Genomic DNA, 16531 nt, shown 5'->3' on the forward strand with positions numbered 1-16531 from the left:
GTTTAAATTGTCTCATTGGGGATTATCTGTTTAGCTGTGACCTTATATGCAGCTATATGTCTATATATATATTTATCCTTAGCCTTGCTTTGACATATTTGGCCTATAAATTGAAAGTCTAGGCCACGCTCGCGCTGGCTGGCAGCTGGGGCTACTTCTGGCTGCTGTTTGTGTGCTTCTATGGCAACTGAACCGCACGGCCCGCAATTACATAAACCCAACTGCTGGGCCAGGCCCTTGATCTTAATACCAGCCGCGCTCCGCACAGAGATTTTGCGGTCGGCCTAAGAGCAACAAAAATAAAAAAAAAAAAAAACAAATGGGAAAAATGAAAATAAATGCAATTTTTATGTTTATGCACTTCGTTGCAGCTGCCACGGACGCGGTGGCGGGCGCGGAGGCGGGGGCGGGCGCGGACGCGGACGAGGACATGGGCATCGTGGCACTGGCTGAGACACCTCCCCACCGCCCACCAGATTGTCAAGCCTTGACTTGTCTCGCGCTGATGCTGAAAATAGTCCACATCCACATCCATACACACAAACACACACAAACATACGCAGACACGCGCAGCGCATTGTTACACTATATATTTTTTATTGTGACACTTTTCAAGCCGCGTTGTTTTGAGCTTCTTTTTGTTGTTGTTGTCCTTCTCACACCCCTTGTTTTACCGTGAGTTTACACGGCCAGTGTTGCAAAGTGTTTTACGAGTGCAGCACAAGCCGACGACAGCTTGGAAATGAAATTGCGAACGGCAACTGCAGTTGAGCTTATTTCATTTACCTCTGTCCTAGACTGCATATGTCAGTATTAATTTGTAATAGAGCTAGCAGGAAAAAGGACTTTTGCGAATGTGTATATCTGAATAATTGATATATAAGTATATATATATATATATATATATATATATATATAGATATATGTATGCATGCGCATCTGTTTCAAATATTTGAACAACTGGCATTATACTGACATTCATATGCATGCCCGTATGTGGTGGGCATTACATTAAGCTCAGGTGATATTTGTTTATATATACTTGCCGCAGATGCACAGATTCATGTAATTGCTTACTGCTGTAAGTCTCATGAGTAGTTGTATGTATGTGTGTGTGTGTGTGTGTGTGTGTGTGTGTGTGTGTGTATGGAGGGGAGGGCTTGTTGCTGGCACAGCACGTAACTGGCATTATAAATAATAAAATAAATACCTAAATACGTAGAAACTTCACTCTCACACATATATATATATATATATGTAAGTTTCCGTATAAATGAAAACAAATGGAGCCGCATTTCTGCTGCTAACTGGCAACTGGTCGATATGCCGCATTTTCTGTGTCCCTGTTTTAACTGCAAATTGCCGTGACCAATGGCCAGGCACTTGCACAGCAATGTTGCCTGTAGTATAGTGAAATTAAAAATAATTAGGAAATTGGCATTGGAAATTAATAAAGTGCTCTTATTCAGCCTACGCGGCAAGTATTATATACACACATATTAATATTTTTCTATGTCCCCGAACTCCGCCTAAATTCCGGTAAATTTGTTTATTAGCAATAAATGAATGAATAAATAATGAATAATTGTCATTGCTTTCACATTTTAAATCCTGGTCAAGTGAGCTAGTGTATCTATAGATACTTTGTGTTTTCAGTAATACTAATTGGTTTTATCTCAAGCTTATTGCGCTAAGAAACGTGCCAAACAATCGATACAAATCGTGTAAATATTTTTTCAATACATCTTCTGTCGATCGCAACACGCATGTTTACGTGCATGCATGTGTGTGTGTGTGTGTGTGTGTGTGTGTGTGTGTGTGTGTGTGTGTGTGTGTGTGTGTGTGTGTGTGTGTGTGTGTGTGTGTGTGTGTGTGTGTGTGTGTGTGTGTGTGTGTGTGTGTGTGTGTGTGTGTGTGTGTGTGTGTGTGTGTGTGTGTGTGTGTGTGTGTGTGTGTGTGTGTGTGTGTGTGTGCATGTGCGAGCTAGTTCGTGTGGCATGCAACATTCGAAACATTCAAACGCTTGTCATGTTTCTATGGGCAAAAGATCAAATGACACGCGCATGCGACCAAAAAGACTGCACGAAAACACGACAAATCAACTCGATATAGACTCAATTATATATGAGGCAAGTAATAAGCAAATAAGCACAAAATAATCAAATATAATGTGAACAATTTTGTTCCTCTTGCTTTTTATTAAATAGCTTGCAAGGCCTCTGTTGCCCTCTGTCTTTGGCTTAAAGAAGCGTCGAGCTTTAAACAATGTGTTTAAGCCTTGACAAGTTTGGCATTTACAAAGCGTTTACAAATTTGTTTTCCCGTCGTTGTTGTGCATATTATTTACATGTGTCATTCATCTCAGCTGTCAGGTGGCCGACCAGAGGGTGGACAAATTGATTGACGAAGACTTTGAAACACATCTGCATAAAATACGTACATATATCCCAAAGTCTGCACATTCTTTTATATAAGCGAGATGCAGGCTTAAATGTATTGAAACACTTCCCAATATGATTACAAGTGGATATAGAATCCTCTTTTGACAGCAGCCTGGCTTATTGTGCCCTTGAAAACTTGGATTACTCGCAGATGCTTTGTTTGAATAGTTGCAAATAAATAACTGATTGCCGCAAATTGTCATAAGGATGTTGCGACGCACAACATGCCACATGCGGCACAGGCGCACTGGTCCGCACGTGCGTGTCTTACACATGTAGGCTTAAAAGGCAAAAAGTCGTTACTTTTGTTTTTTAACTTTAGTCAACACAAAAAAAAAAAAGTTAAATCAAAAGGTATATTTCTGTTATATTCTACACGTTACTAATAAAGCAATCATTAAATTAATCACTAAAAAGAAAATAGTGTTTGTGATCAAATTATTATTATTATTAATTTTTTTTTTATTTTTCTGCAATTTAATTATAGGTAAATCGCTTTTCAAACGTTTACTGCCGGCACGTGTGAGAAAGATGTTCGATTTGGTGGAAAGATGAAGACCTGTGAACACTTGAAGATGCTTTCAGATGCTGGGACAAAAAACTCAAGTAGTCTCAGCGAGCAGGAAGAGCAACTGGAAGGAAGCCAAAATTGCATCAATGTTATGTTACGTATGCAAAACACTAACAAATATATACGACTATATGGGCAGCAGAAGATAAAATCAAGAGCCAACAAGATATCAGCCAGATATAAAATATCAGCTATAGTTGATAGCTATATATAAGTATATTTATATATAAATATGTGCATGTAAATAAACAAGATTCGGGGATCTGGGCGCCGAATGTCGCATCATTTATGGCACTTAACGGGCGCAATTCACAATTTGATTTGATTTGTGGATATTGTTACATACTCATGTGTTGTACATATGTATGCCTATATGTGCATATATATATATATATATATATATATATATATAAGCAAGTGCGTTCTTGGACATTTTTAAACACTGTATTTTATAAATGTTTACATACATGAAAACATACATATGTGTTTTATGCTATTCACTATTGCTATTCTACAATTTATTAATGTTTTAAAATAAATTTTTTTTATTGTTGTCGTTCGCTTTTTCAATTCTCTTATTGTTTTTATTTGTTTCTTATTTTTGTATGTTATTGCCGCTTTAGCCGCGCGCCGTGGCCATTCGTTGCGTCTGACACGCGAAACACGTAACACCGCAATGAAGTCGACAGGCGAAAGACAAAATATTTTGGCCCGCAAGCCGAAAACAGCAAAGCGAAAATGGCGAATACGCTGGCAGTGACAGAGCCAGAAAGCATAAAGCACAAGGCAGAAAGCAAAAAGCAGACTTCGACGAACGACCGACCGACCGACTGACCGACCGACCGACCGAACGACCGACCGGCCGACCGACCGACCGACCGGCTAACCGACCGACCTGGCGCAACGGCCACAACACACCACGAACAAAAAGTTGCTGCAGAGCCGGGCGGCGGGACGCAAACGTGGGTGCGAATAATAAAAAAAAGAGAAGAAAACACTGGCAATGGCAACGGGCGAAACAAGAAAGCGGCGGCATCTCGGCATCGGCATCGGCAGCGGCATCGGCAGCGGCATCGGCAGCGGCATCGGCAGCGGCATCGGCATTGGCATAGAAACGACGACAACGCACGTGCTATTTGTACCAGCGCAAAAAAGCGGAGAAGAAAAAAAAGGAAACAACAATAAAATAAAAGAAAATGTCGTAGAAGCGGCAAGGCGAGAGACTTAGAGAGAAAGTGAGAGACAGAGAGCGGCAAAACGAGAGGGAGAGCATAAGAGCAGACTAACAGCACGCGCAATTGCAATTGAGTAACAGAGCCCAGCAGCTTTTTTGGCTCTCTGTTTTTGTGGTGAATTTGTGAGCGGCACACACGTGTTCCAGTTTTCGAGCGCACCATCACAAAACCGCAGTGCAGCCCATCAAGCCCACAAAAAAAAACGCCCTGCCCCACCACCATCACCACCATCACCACCACCGACATTTTGGTAGGCACAACTGTGCGGCTCTTGTTACTATGTTCTGTCCAAAATGTGACTTCGCCAGGCAAATGGAAATGGACACGTACATTGTCGTATATATGTATGTACGTAAACGTACACATACATGAATATACATGATATGTTCATATAGACTCACATGCCGTGTACATACATATGTATGTTGTACTCATGCACAATTTGTGTCGAGTCGCAAGTGGCCACACTTTTTTTCGGGCTTAAGCATAGCGTAAGCTGAGTTTACAGTTTGTTTTTTTTTTGTCACTTTTTTTTGCCTGGTGTACTTTGTAACCACACACAGAAGTCCACCCTGACACAGATAGCATATAAATATCATATTTAGGGCGAACTATGCCTTCAGAGAAAACGCCGGGGAGTGTATATATGTAAGTTGGCCACTTAGTCTCAAGTGGGACAAGCTGATTGCTTAGAGCATAATTTATTTAATTAACCTGTGCCAACCAAGATAAATGAATCAAGGCAAACAAAGAAGACACAAATTGAAAAAACTTTTCCAGCACAATAAGAACAGTTATGATCGGCTTTTATGGTCAGAAATGGAACAATGCAAAGTATTCTACCACATGGCGTATGAGTAATGAGCAAACATTTTCCATATTTAACTTAAGGTTGTTTACTTTATGCTAGATGATTTGTATATGATAAATTGTGAGTTAAATTGAGGACATTTTAACAATATGCCACAATTGATTAATATTTTATTTTACCACGTGTCGTATAAGTAATATAGTTGAAAATTTGAAAAATTATTTGATTTTGCAACTGTCGATTGACTCAATTTTGAAACCATCTGAATGGCTGTAGTTGAGTATATATCAAACTAGAATTTCAAAGTTTTGTTTTTTTTTTTAACCACGTGTCGTATGAGCAATGTAATGAAAGCCTTGAATAAACTTACTTAAATATATTGTTGTCATTACCAACTTAAAAACTCACTTAGTTAATCGTCTTGAGGGCGTTTTGAAATTAATATATTTAGTTAGCTCGAATTTGTAAGATTTTTTTATCACATGTCGTATGAGTAATATAATAAAAACTTTAACACTAATTACTTGCACTTATGATTGGCGATTAACTCTCTTATTAAGCCAACTAGAATTTTCAAGATATTATTTTCTTAACTACGTGTCGTATACGCAATGTAATGTGCAAAGGTTTGAAGAAAATTTTTTTGAATATATATTTGTCATTAACAAACTAAAAACACACTTAGATAATCGTCTTAAGGGCGTTTTGAAATTATTATATTTAGTTAGCTCGAATTTGTAAGATTTTTTTATCACATGTCGTATGAGTAATATAATAAAAACTTTAACACTAATTACTTGAACATATGATGTCAATTATCTCTCTTATTAAGCTTTCGCATTTCTAAGTTTTTATATATTTATCAGCTCACGACAATTTCACAGATTTTTTACCACATGTCCTATGAGTAATATAGTAACAGACTTGGAAAAATTACTTGTCGTATGAGTAATAAAGTAGAAGTAGAAGAAATTATCAGTAAATAAACCTATTAGATCCTGTCGAGGGCACTTTAAAATATTTATTAAATGTCGTATGAGTAATAAAGTTGAAAACTTGATAAATTACTTGAATATGGAACTGTCAATTAACTCACGTTTGAGATTATTATATTAAAAAGCAAACTAACTCATGTAGTTAATCGTCTTAAGGGCATTTTGAAATTAATATACATATTTAGTTAAGTCGAATTTGTACGTATTTTTCGTTTACCACATGTCGTATGTGTTATATAGTTAAAACTTTTAAGCAAATTACTTGAAAATTTGATTGGCAATTAACTTTATTATTAAGCTCGATTTTATACATTTATCAGCCCGCTTAAAATTTTCTTGATTTTTTGCCACATGTCGTATGAGTAATATAGTAGAAGGCTTGAAAAAATGACATGATAATATATAATTATCAATAACTAAACCTTTTAAATCCTCTCGATGGCATTTTAAAATGCTTATTTATTAGCTGAATATATCCCAGATAATAGGAAACTTGAAAATTGAACCTGAACTTGATAATAAGTATATAAATATGAATTAACTCACTTATAAGGGCCTCTCAGCGCCATTTGCCAATTTATATATTTGTCAGCCAACTACAAATTATGCTTTTCTCACTCCACATGTCGTATGAGTAATAATTTAGAAAACTGGCAAATTAAAGTGAAAACTAGTTTTAGTATTCAAATCTCAACATATAAAGCCCTGTTGATTCACAATCAGAATATTTTTACTTAACGCGTACTCAAATCTCTTCCGCAGATATATTGAATCGTACTATAATCAACCTATGTCTGTTGCACTACTGAATATATGAGCTTGTCCAGCAATAAGTGCATTGCACAAAGCACTCAATCCACATATTTATACCATATATATACGAGCGAAACAAATAACTATTAAATTATACTATGGGAACAAAATTAATAATTCTGCAACGATTTAATTTTGCCGATAGACTTCAGCTGAGAATGAATAATTAACAGTGTCGTACCAAGGCCATAATGTGTGCAAAATTGTAAACTTTATTGAAATACGTGCAGACGGAACTTTCAAATGATATGTCTGTAAGATTAGGGATGAAACAACAGTGCTCTAGTCCATGATGCCCGACTAAGGTATACCCTGTATCTAGCAGCATTCGAACTTATTTTTGTACTTATACTTGTACTTATCCATACATACAAAGAAACGCAATCGGCTGATATGACAACCCCTTGCCTTACAATATTGTTGGCGTGGTCTTGAATAACTCAGGAGTCTGTACTCAAAAATGTGTGAAATTTTCAGGGGTTCAAAACAGCAACTAAATGTGCGTGTATACCCAAGCCCAAGGTTTTAGCTTCAAAAATGGATTTATATAGTTTTGGATGGGAGAATGGGGGTGGTAGCTAAATCTTACAATGTCTATAGTATAAAAACCGAGTTAGACAGATGTACAGACGGACAGTTGGTCAGACGGACAGTTGGACAGACGGATAGTTGGACAGAAATGCAGAAATTTCGAAAAATTAGATGAAGCGTATAATTTAAATATTCCAACCATATAATTTCGACACCCTGCACTTTGTAGTATTTCTAGTATCCGATTTGCGGTGCATGTCTCGGCTAATTGGACCATTCACCATGCCATTATTTGTGTTGCGATTAGTGTGGAACACCACACAAAAGCTGAATGGCCGAAAAGCTTTGCATGAGAAATGCAAACACGCCCCAAAACATGACGCATACAAAAGCTCTCGCCGCGAATTCTCAGCGTTTGCGCGTCTGCTGGGCTGGGTTAAATAAGAGAAAATGCTACAAAGCTGATTTTTTTATTTAATTCGGTTTTTTTTTGTGAAATACAAAAAAAATATAAGAAAATTTAAATTCGATTTTTAAAAAGCTTTTGCTAGAAGCGATTTTAAGTACCGCACGTAACACATAAAGCTTTGAAAGCACCTGAAAGCTACGATTGAAAAGTGTTCAATAACTCTCATCCAACTCTGTTTTATGGCAATCAGCTCGTGTCATTTGCGCATAGATTCTTATAAATTTTGGTTTTTGATTTCACATCATGTAGATTGATATAGTAAATATCATAGATACATATATATGTGTATGTATGTTACGTATATATAGCATTGATTTATATACTCACATGATGCGATGGTAGGCATCCGGCTGCGTTTGGGCACATGTCACGGACTGCTCGGATTCCGTAGAATCATCGCGCAGCGTCGCAACGCCGAGCGGTAGGATGGGTATTATAGCAGCTGTTGCAGCTGCCGCTGTTGCCGGCGGTCCCGCCAATGCCGCCGTGTATGCTGTCGGCGGCGTTCCGGTAAAGGTTTGCGTTTGTGGAGATGGTGTCGTACTTACGGCCTCCTACACGTAACCAAAGTGAAGCAAGAAAAACAAAAGAACCGAAAAGAGAAAAACACAGTCAATTTAAAGAATGTTCCTAATATGGCAGAGCAGCGCATTAAGATTGAGAACACACAAAAACCTTGAATTCGGCTGATTCCTGTACCGAGAAGCGTTTGCGTTCGTATTGAATTTCCCGCTCAATGGAGCGGCTGCGAAAGGCGGGCGGCAGCGAGCGATCCGGTGGTGTTTGCAACTTGGGTGTGTCCGGCGTGTGAGCCCGTCCACTGGTGCTGACCTGTGTTGCAGCGCCTTGTTGCAGCTGTAATTGCTGGCGCTGCGGTTGCTGCTGCTGTTGCTGCGGCTGCTGTTGTTGCTGCTGTTGTTGCTGTTGCTGCTGCTGCTGCGGCTGCTGTTGTTGCTGCTGTTGTTGCTGCTGCTGCTGCTGTTGTTGCTGCTGCTGTGAATGCGACGATGTTGTGGGTGGACTCTTTTCGCTTTGTTGCTGCTGCTGTTGTTGCTGCTGCTGCTGCTGCTGCTGTTGTTGTTGCTGTTGTTGTTGTTGCTGCTGGTGTTGCTGATGCTGCTGCTGTAATTGCTGCTGCTGTTGCCGCTGCTGGTTCTGCTCCTCACGCTTTTGCTGCCGTCGTATTTCAAAGTCCAGCAAACGCGCCTCACGCTGCTCCTTGTCGCGCTGTTTACATGCAATTGTTGCAAAGTGCATTTTAACTATAAATTCATCATCAGCTCTACGGCCATATTTGTGCCTAATTACGAGCAGTACTTATGGAGTTTCTCATCATTGAGCGCACTTTGCATTTTTGATGAAGCGGATTGCATAAATAAATGTTTATGTTTTTTTTTTCGTTTTTCGATTTGTTTTTAGTTTCTCTATTTGTTTTGTTTTGTTTTAGTTGTTATTTATATTTTTTTGTTTTTGTTTTAGTTGGGGCCGCGTCTGCTTGCACACACACACACACAGCGTTAGACGCGCACGAATACACGCACGCACGCCCGCACGTACGCACGTACGCACGCGCGCACACACACACACAAGCACATACGCATTCAGCGAGCGAGTGACAGGGAGATAGATTGAAAGAGACGGGTGGGAGAGAGAGAGAGAGAAAGAGAGAGAGAGGCACATGCACTGACACACTCACCTTATAATTGATAGCGTCCTGCTCTTCCTTTTTGGCCTCACGTTCGTTGCGCTGCCGATCGCGTTGCTTTTCCTCGTCGGTTTGCGCTGTTTTGCTGTCTGTGTTGTGAAACGAATAAAAAAAGAGAAACAGAAACAAATGCCGATTGATAACTAATATGTACAGCTATTCAATTGCCATCGTCGACGGGTGGCTGCGTTCTCCATGCGCAATTCGAAAAGCAAGAAATCCTTACCAAATTAAAACGAATCATGAGCATACCGAACATACAATACATACGAAATCAAGATACATACATAATTATTTACATGGTGTAAGTTTTAGCGGGATCAGCATGCCGTATTTATAGGATACAAAAACAAATAACAAAAAACAAACGTATGCACAAGCAAAACGAAAAGCAAAAATAATCAACAAACTAAACTAGTTCTAGAAGACTTTTGACAAGCTACAACCACTTCCCTGTCGCATTCCGTCGTGCACAATTCATATACTATTTATATAGATCTAACTATAGCTACGAATAAGCGAAACTATAAATTTTAAACTGGTATGTAGGAATTGTTGTACTTATGTATGCATGTACTACATTTGGCAGATGGTTCACTTTCATAAATCTAGTTGATTTCTTATTCGATTTCACGAAATAAAGCTATACTAAACTACTTTTAACTTTACTTTATATACATCGACTTGGCCCAAAAGTATGCTACGAAATTTAAGTGGAACTATATTACATTATTATTGGTCTTAAGATGATGGGCTATGTGATGTCCCAAAATCAGATAATTAAATATTATTTTTTTGCAAGTGAAGTTTATTTTCTTACAATATGAAAGCAAAAGCTTGGATAGGTATTGAAAATAATTATTATTTTTAGTTATTTATATAAGATACATCTAATTTGTATTAATTATTATCAGTAGTCTAGAGCTACTAAGATTATTTTAGTAATAATATGAGAAGCATATATGTATATGAGAATGAGTATCAGTATGTTAAGCACCAGCTAAACGCTTGAGCATTTGATTACAATTGAATAAAAGCTATTGTTCGCATATGCTTTGACACAGCTGACACATTTTAAGTGCAAACTATATTTAAGTGTACTTAAACAATTATGAAGAATGCTTTCTATGCATTTGCCTAATTCAATAAGCTACACTTTCAGCTCGTGTCATTAGGTTAAAAGCGTGACCTTCAATTTGCATTAAAATAAGTAGTACATATATGCATAAGTTGTGTATACAATCATACATACCAGATTTGCGTTTGTGTTAGTTGTGCTTCTTCTTCATCATCTTCTTCTTCTCGTTCTTATTTTCTTTGAACCAACCACACTTTTGTACAATAATTGTATTAAATGTAAGTACATACATATGTATGTATGTATGTATGTGCCATAACCTTTGAAAAGGAATCACTTGAAGCGAGAAATATTTGAGAGACGCGATATTCTACTTATGGACTTATGTATGTGCTTACAGTTATTCGACATACTTATGTATGTGCATAAGTATACAACAAGAGCAAACAATACGAAATGGAAATAAAAAATGGGGCAAACTAAAAACGAATTATTGTACTTATACTGCAGACAATATTTGCAAACAAAATTTGGGAAAAATAATGCTTTCTGCAACCATAGCAAAACAATCTAATATAATAAACAGAATTCAAAACGAAAAAACAAAAATAATAATAATAATACTAAAGAGAATACGAATATAAAACAGAAAATATGCGATAAATTTCAAATTCAATTTAGGCAACACTACGAGACCGAGAGAGAGAGACAGAGAGAGAGAGAGAGAGAGAGACAGAGAGCAAGAGCGAGATTGAGTGAGATAGGCGTACTCCTTACCTCTAGATGTGTCAGTTGGTTTTGTTGTTGTTCTTTGTTGTTGTTGATGTTATTGTTGATGTAGTTGTAGTTGTAGTTGTAGTTGTAGTTGTTATTGTTCTTGTCGGAGGTGGTTACAGTGGGTGTGTCGATTGTATGATATTTGAGCATTTAAATTTGCAACCTGACGAGTGCGTGTGTTGCGTGTGCAAAGCAGCGGAAAGTTTTATTATTATTTTAAATATTAGTTTTTTGTTTTTGTTTTCTTTGTTTTTGCTTTTATTTAATTGCTTGGTTTTTGCATTTTTTGTTTGTTTGTTATATATTCAATTTAATTTTGATTTTAATTCTTTTTTTCGTTTGTTTTTATTTTGAACAGCGGCGGCGGCGTTTATCGACGAAATTAGCAGCGTGAGAGTGTGTGCGTGTGTGCGCATACCATGAAGAGGGCAGTTTACCGTTACAACCGGGCACAACAAATTATCGAATAAATGGCAACAGCTGCATGTGGTGTGCAGTGGCAGTGTGTGCGTTGGCGTGGGCGTGTGTGTGTGTGTGAGTGTGTGTGTGTGAGTGTGTGTGTGTGTCTGTGTGTGTGTGTGTGTGTGTGTGCTGTTGTTGCTGTTGTTATTGCTTGTTATCTTTTTTTTGTGTGTGTGTTTTGCTGTCGTGTGCCGAGGTCGAGTAAACACAGAATATACAAATACTCTTGCAGCTATGCACATATGTGTATGTGCGCGTGTGTGTGCTCATGTGTTATTCTGTCTACGAATCATGTTGAAAATGTTGATGTACCGTTTAATGTTAGTATGTATGGCAAGTATTACATATATACGATCTTGCTAGAACTGTAGCTGAGCTGTGGCAGATACGTGGTCGTGGAGGTGGGCGGTGGGCGTGTCAAGGTGGATTAACGACACAATATCAAAGAAAAGAAAAGAAACAACAAAATTGTGAATGATTAATAATTTAGTTCAAAACGATTTGCTTTTGCATTGCTTTGCTCATTTTTGCAATTGGCATTAACTATGCTTTTATGTATGTTTTAAGCAAAAACAATTTTTCAATTTCAATACATCTGGTTGCAGCAGCAGCCACAGTTAAAACATACGTCTACATATACATAGAGAAACGAGTTAACACAATATCAACAAAACATACAATTAAATTCCTGTTTCAATGTCTGATATACATATATATTATTTTCTAGCCCCACTAATCGATCCCAAACTAACTAGTTTTCTAATTTATGTACAACGTGTTGTGAATGTTTGGAAAATTGAAAAACTAAGCTATTTGTTTTCGCTTACTGTTCCTAAATACACACACACTCTTATATGTGTTCTCATACCTTGCAGATTGCTTCTTCTTGGTCTGGAAACTATAAGCTACATACATACATACGTAGGCGCCGTTATGCATTTGCCTAGGTAATTGTTTATCCAAAATGAAGTTGAAAACAAAACAACTTAGAACTTAAATTGTGACTGAGTTTTTTTTGTGTTGTACTATATAATATACTTATATAGCATTTGGTACATATGGTACTTAGCACTCGTACTACACGATAACAGTCTCATTTTAATAAACGTACCAAGAATTTCGAGATACATAATCAATATTTTAGATACATACATATATTTGTATTGATATTTAGCATAGTATATAGTTTTACATCTATGAGTATACGATTCAGGTTCACTTAGTTACATACGTACGTATACAAACGCAAGAATATATTTAATCGAACTGTAAACAGAGCAAGAGACTGGGTACATTTAGAGACTTGCCGTTATAAAGGAAAAACAACCAAGGAAATCAAAAACGAAAAATTATGAAAAGACGTACAAGAAATCAAAAATGCTGCAACTTCTAAATCGTACATGCAACTCACTTGAGGAGCCGCCGCCAGCGCCAGGTGGCGGATAGGAAAACCAAAATTGATGTGCCAGTTTGAAATGGCCCAAAGATGGGCTTGCTGCAAGAAAAACAATCAATCAAATACTTTACTATGGGGCTTAAATATACGTGGGTATGTTAATAATCTAAGCATGGGTATGTCTCCTAGTCCTATTTCAAAATAAATATCCTAGCCAATATTAGATAATATTCAGATAAGACAAAATGTTGGGGAAATAATTCAATATTTTCTGATGTTAATTTAATTTTATTATAATATTCACGCCGTCTGGAAATCAACTCAAATTTAGTTCAAATTGCATTCAATAGCAGTTCAGGGATAGTCATAAAAGTCAAGTAAAGCTAATATGAATAGTTCACTCAGATCTTATGCAAAGTTTTACAAAGAAACATTAGTTACATAAAGAATTTAGGCAAGTTCTCTTATATTTAAGTTCTCTTTTATATTCTCTTTACAAAGCACATTCGAGCCTGGATTAACTTTGGTTTTGGAACCGTCTGAAAAATACTTTAGAGTGCTTTTTGTAGATATGTATATACATATTCCATGAAAAACGTATATAAATAATATATACATATATAACGTAAATGTTGCATGAAAAATATACATTTATATATTTGCTGTCGTGACTGTTTTTCCTTTCATTAACTCAATAAATAAATTAAACCGTTTCTTGATAAAAACAAATTGGAAGCATTATTATTCTCGCAACTATCAAAATGAAACTTTTGTTCAAGATAATGGTCAAATTTCCAGCTATATGGAAAAAGTATTGTGTATCTGCTCTGAGCATTGCCCATATAGTTGGCCGTTACGTATTTGAGGCTTATATATGCCAGTTACATTCATTATAATGGAAACGGTAATCATGGCATATTTGTTAAAGCACGTGACACTTTTTGTGCCGGCTTCCTTGGAATTGTGTGTTCTGCTCAGCTTTCAATGGATACTCACCAATTAACTAGAGTCGTGTACTTTTTTGACTTGATTAGATAAAGAGCTTAGTTTAGTTTTTATGTTTTTTTTATTTTAGTTTGTATTCAGAACGGCTCCGTGATGCCCTTTTTTTTTGAGGCAACAAATCGAATGTATGTACATACATATGTATGTGTGTATGTGCACACATATGTGCATATATGTACATACATATGTAGCTCTTAAATATGAGTGTTTGTGTAATGTATTTGATTGCATGTGCATAGCCATGTGCGAATGTGAGTGTGTGTTGTATAAATGTATACATATTTATAATAATGCCACAAACGAACTTCGAACAGTTTAACTGGGTTTGATGTCCCATTAGAGTTCAAGAATTCAAGCAAATTAATTTTTTTAAAAAAAGAATACACACACCCGCATACACACACACACACACAGGCAATGCTTCAATGCACAACAAACAACATGCAGCATATTCAATAATATGCCAAAAAAAAAAATCCACGTTTTATCCTCTTTGATTAAGTTTCTTGCGATTAACCGGTTAAACTTTGACGGAACTGAAGCACATTGGTAAATACATATATGTTAAACGGTAAACGTTATATCTGACACATTTTCAAGTGTAATTTAATATGGGCACCTACTATATGAAATTCGACACACTGCGCTGCCGTTTATCGCGAGTCGAGGAGGGTTCTGCAAGTACGAACAAGTATCAAAACGCCAGCAGCATCAAATGTTTGTCGTCGGCCTTCGCAATGCAAAGCGTTGTCGCTGTTAACGTCGCAGTTGCGGTCGCGGTCGACGTCGACGTTAACGTTGCCAACGCCATTGCTGTCGCTGTCGGCGGCAATCGTCGGCTATTCGGCTGTCTGTTTTGCGCCTTCGTATTCGGCCACACTGCAGTTGCACCGCACAAATCTCAAGTAGCCCGCCCCAGTGCCAGCGCGCGCTCTCTCACGCTCATGCTCTCGGATTTGTTTTTTCTTTGGCACTCTCCGAGTGGTCGACTCTCTCGGCGCTCGGGGTTATTAACGTCGCTTTTCTTTTAATTGGCATTAACGATTTCAAGCCAAAAGCAAGGTGCACCCAGCGAAAACGTATGCAAAACATTCGGACAAGAAACGTGACAACTATAACTAAATACTTTGAACGTCTCTATTTTTTATTTGAATTTTTTTGTGCATACATATGTGTTTAACTATTTACTTAAGCTCCAGACCATGTGCTTACGTGCTAAACAATTGTTGGCACAAATCCAGAGGCAGCATATTGCTGACATCATCTGATGCCCAAAAATTGGCTCAAAACCCTAAACAAATAAGTCGAACAAAACCTTGGGCTTTAATTGAATGTTAAATAATGCATTGATCATGCAAGGCCCGAAAACAAAAGCCACTCCAACTACTTTTGTGTTTGATCATTAAAGTTGAATCAATCGAATATACTATATAAGTTGGCTAATCGACCAAATATTTAAACATGCAGGCAACTTAACTTTTATATAAGTTGGCATGTATACTAAATGTAACCCCTTTGACTATAACACACACATACTATACCAAAATAGAAAGTAATGGAAGTGCACAATTTATTGCCTACTTTCTGACGCTGTAAAATTTCTTCTGAAGAAGTCTCTGCTCAGCTAATTTATGGCCCGATAGTGTTACACTCACATAACCAGAATGGACAGCAACTAATGACACAACAGTTAAACACTTACTATATAGTTCTAGTATACAAGCAGTTTTTGAATTTCTCGGACATATCCTATTTGGTTATATTCTTTGACTTCAACTGTAGAGGGCGCCAGTTTGTTTGTTTTGCTATTTAATAAATAAGCAGCTAAATAATGCAGACACGAGCACACCCACAAAAGTATGCGCACATATATAAATATATGGTAGACATATATATGAATAATGCGTGTCACAGTCCATTTAGTTGAACATGGACAACTTTCAGACATTCTATCCAACTATATACACTTTTTGAAGGAGAAAAAAAAATGTAAAAAACAAGAAAAAATAGAACGAAATATATAAACACTTTAAAATTTGTATTCTTATCCGTATCATAAGGCATTACCATTGGCTACAGACGAGTAGCCAAAAACCGGAACAAGCTAAACGAGGGCACGTTTGATGCGTGAAGTGAGACTTGTCGGGGACTTGCAATGTGTGTGACTGTGGCTGCTGGACTTGATTGTGCGACTGGCTGGGTGCTCCCACGTCGCCTCGGTGCTGCCCAAACTATGCACATT

The 16531-nt window shown here is 37.4% G+C and overlaps 1 protein-coding gene across 3 annotated transcripts; it reads right to left on the reverse strand.

Moving 5' to 3' along the window:
* Window positions 1–2925: 2925 nt before the first annotated feature.
* Window positions 2926–16497, reverse strand: LOC135440662 (transcription factor SPT20 homolog). 3 transcript variants are annotated; one of them, XM_064699949.1, is made up of 5 exons: window positions 9871–10238; window positions 9563–9660; window positions 8542–9093; window positions 8194–8420; window positions 2926–3073 (listed from the first exon to the last, which is right to left on the reverse strand). In XM_064699949.1, the coding sequence occupies exons 1-5, from the start codon at window positions 9896–9898 to the stop codon at window positions 2941–2943; spliced, it is 1038 nt and encodes a 345-aa protein (XP_064556019.1). In that variant the 5' UTR covers window positions 9899–10238; the 3' UTR covers window positions 2926–2940. The 3 variants fall into 3 exon arrangements, with proteins under 3 accessions (XP_064556019.1, XP_064556021.1, XP_064556020.1); XM_064699951.1 differs by lacking the exons at window positions 2926–3073; window positions 9871–10238 and adding exons at window positions 13300–13383; window positions 16357–16497 and having other exon boundaries at window positions 8277–8420; XM_064699950.1 differs by lacking the exons at window positions 2926–3073; window positions 9871–10238 and adding an exon at window positions 11427–12012 and having other exon boundaries at window positions 8277–8420.
* Between the last annotated feature and the right edge of the window lie 34 nt (window positions 16498–16531).

Source organism: Drosophila montana, unplaced genomic scaffold (assembly GCF_035044405.1).
Source record: "Drosophila montana isolate Dmon_TW-CO22-7 unplaced genomic scaffold, ASM3504440v1 contig_1624_1, whole genome shotgun sequence".
Taxonomy (NCBI): domain Eukaryota; kingdom Metazoa; phylum Arthropoda; class Insecta; order Diptera; family Drosophilidae; genus Drosophila; species Drosophila montana.

Coding starts and splice junctions, on each gene's coding strand:
- LOC135440662 (XM_064699949.1), bottom strand. CDS start 9,898: ATGCTGATCCCGCTAAAACTTACACCAT. Junction 9,094..9,562: donor AGGACGCTATCAATTATAAG/GTGAGTGTGTCA, acceptor GCATGTAAACAG/CGCGACAAGGAGCAGCGTGA. Junction 8,421..8,541: donor AGGAATCAGCCGAATTCAAG/GTTTTTGTGTGT, acceptor GGTTACGTGTAG/GAGGCCGTAAGTACGACACC.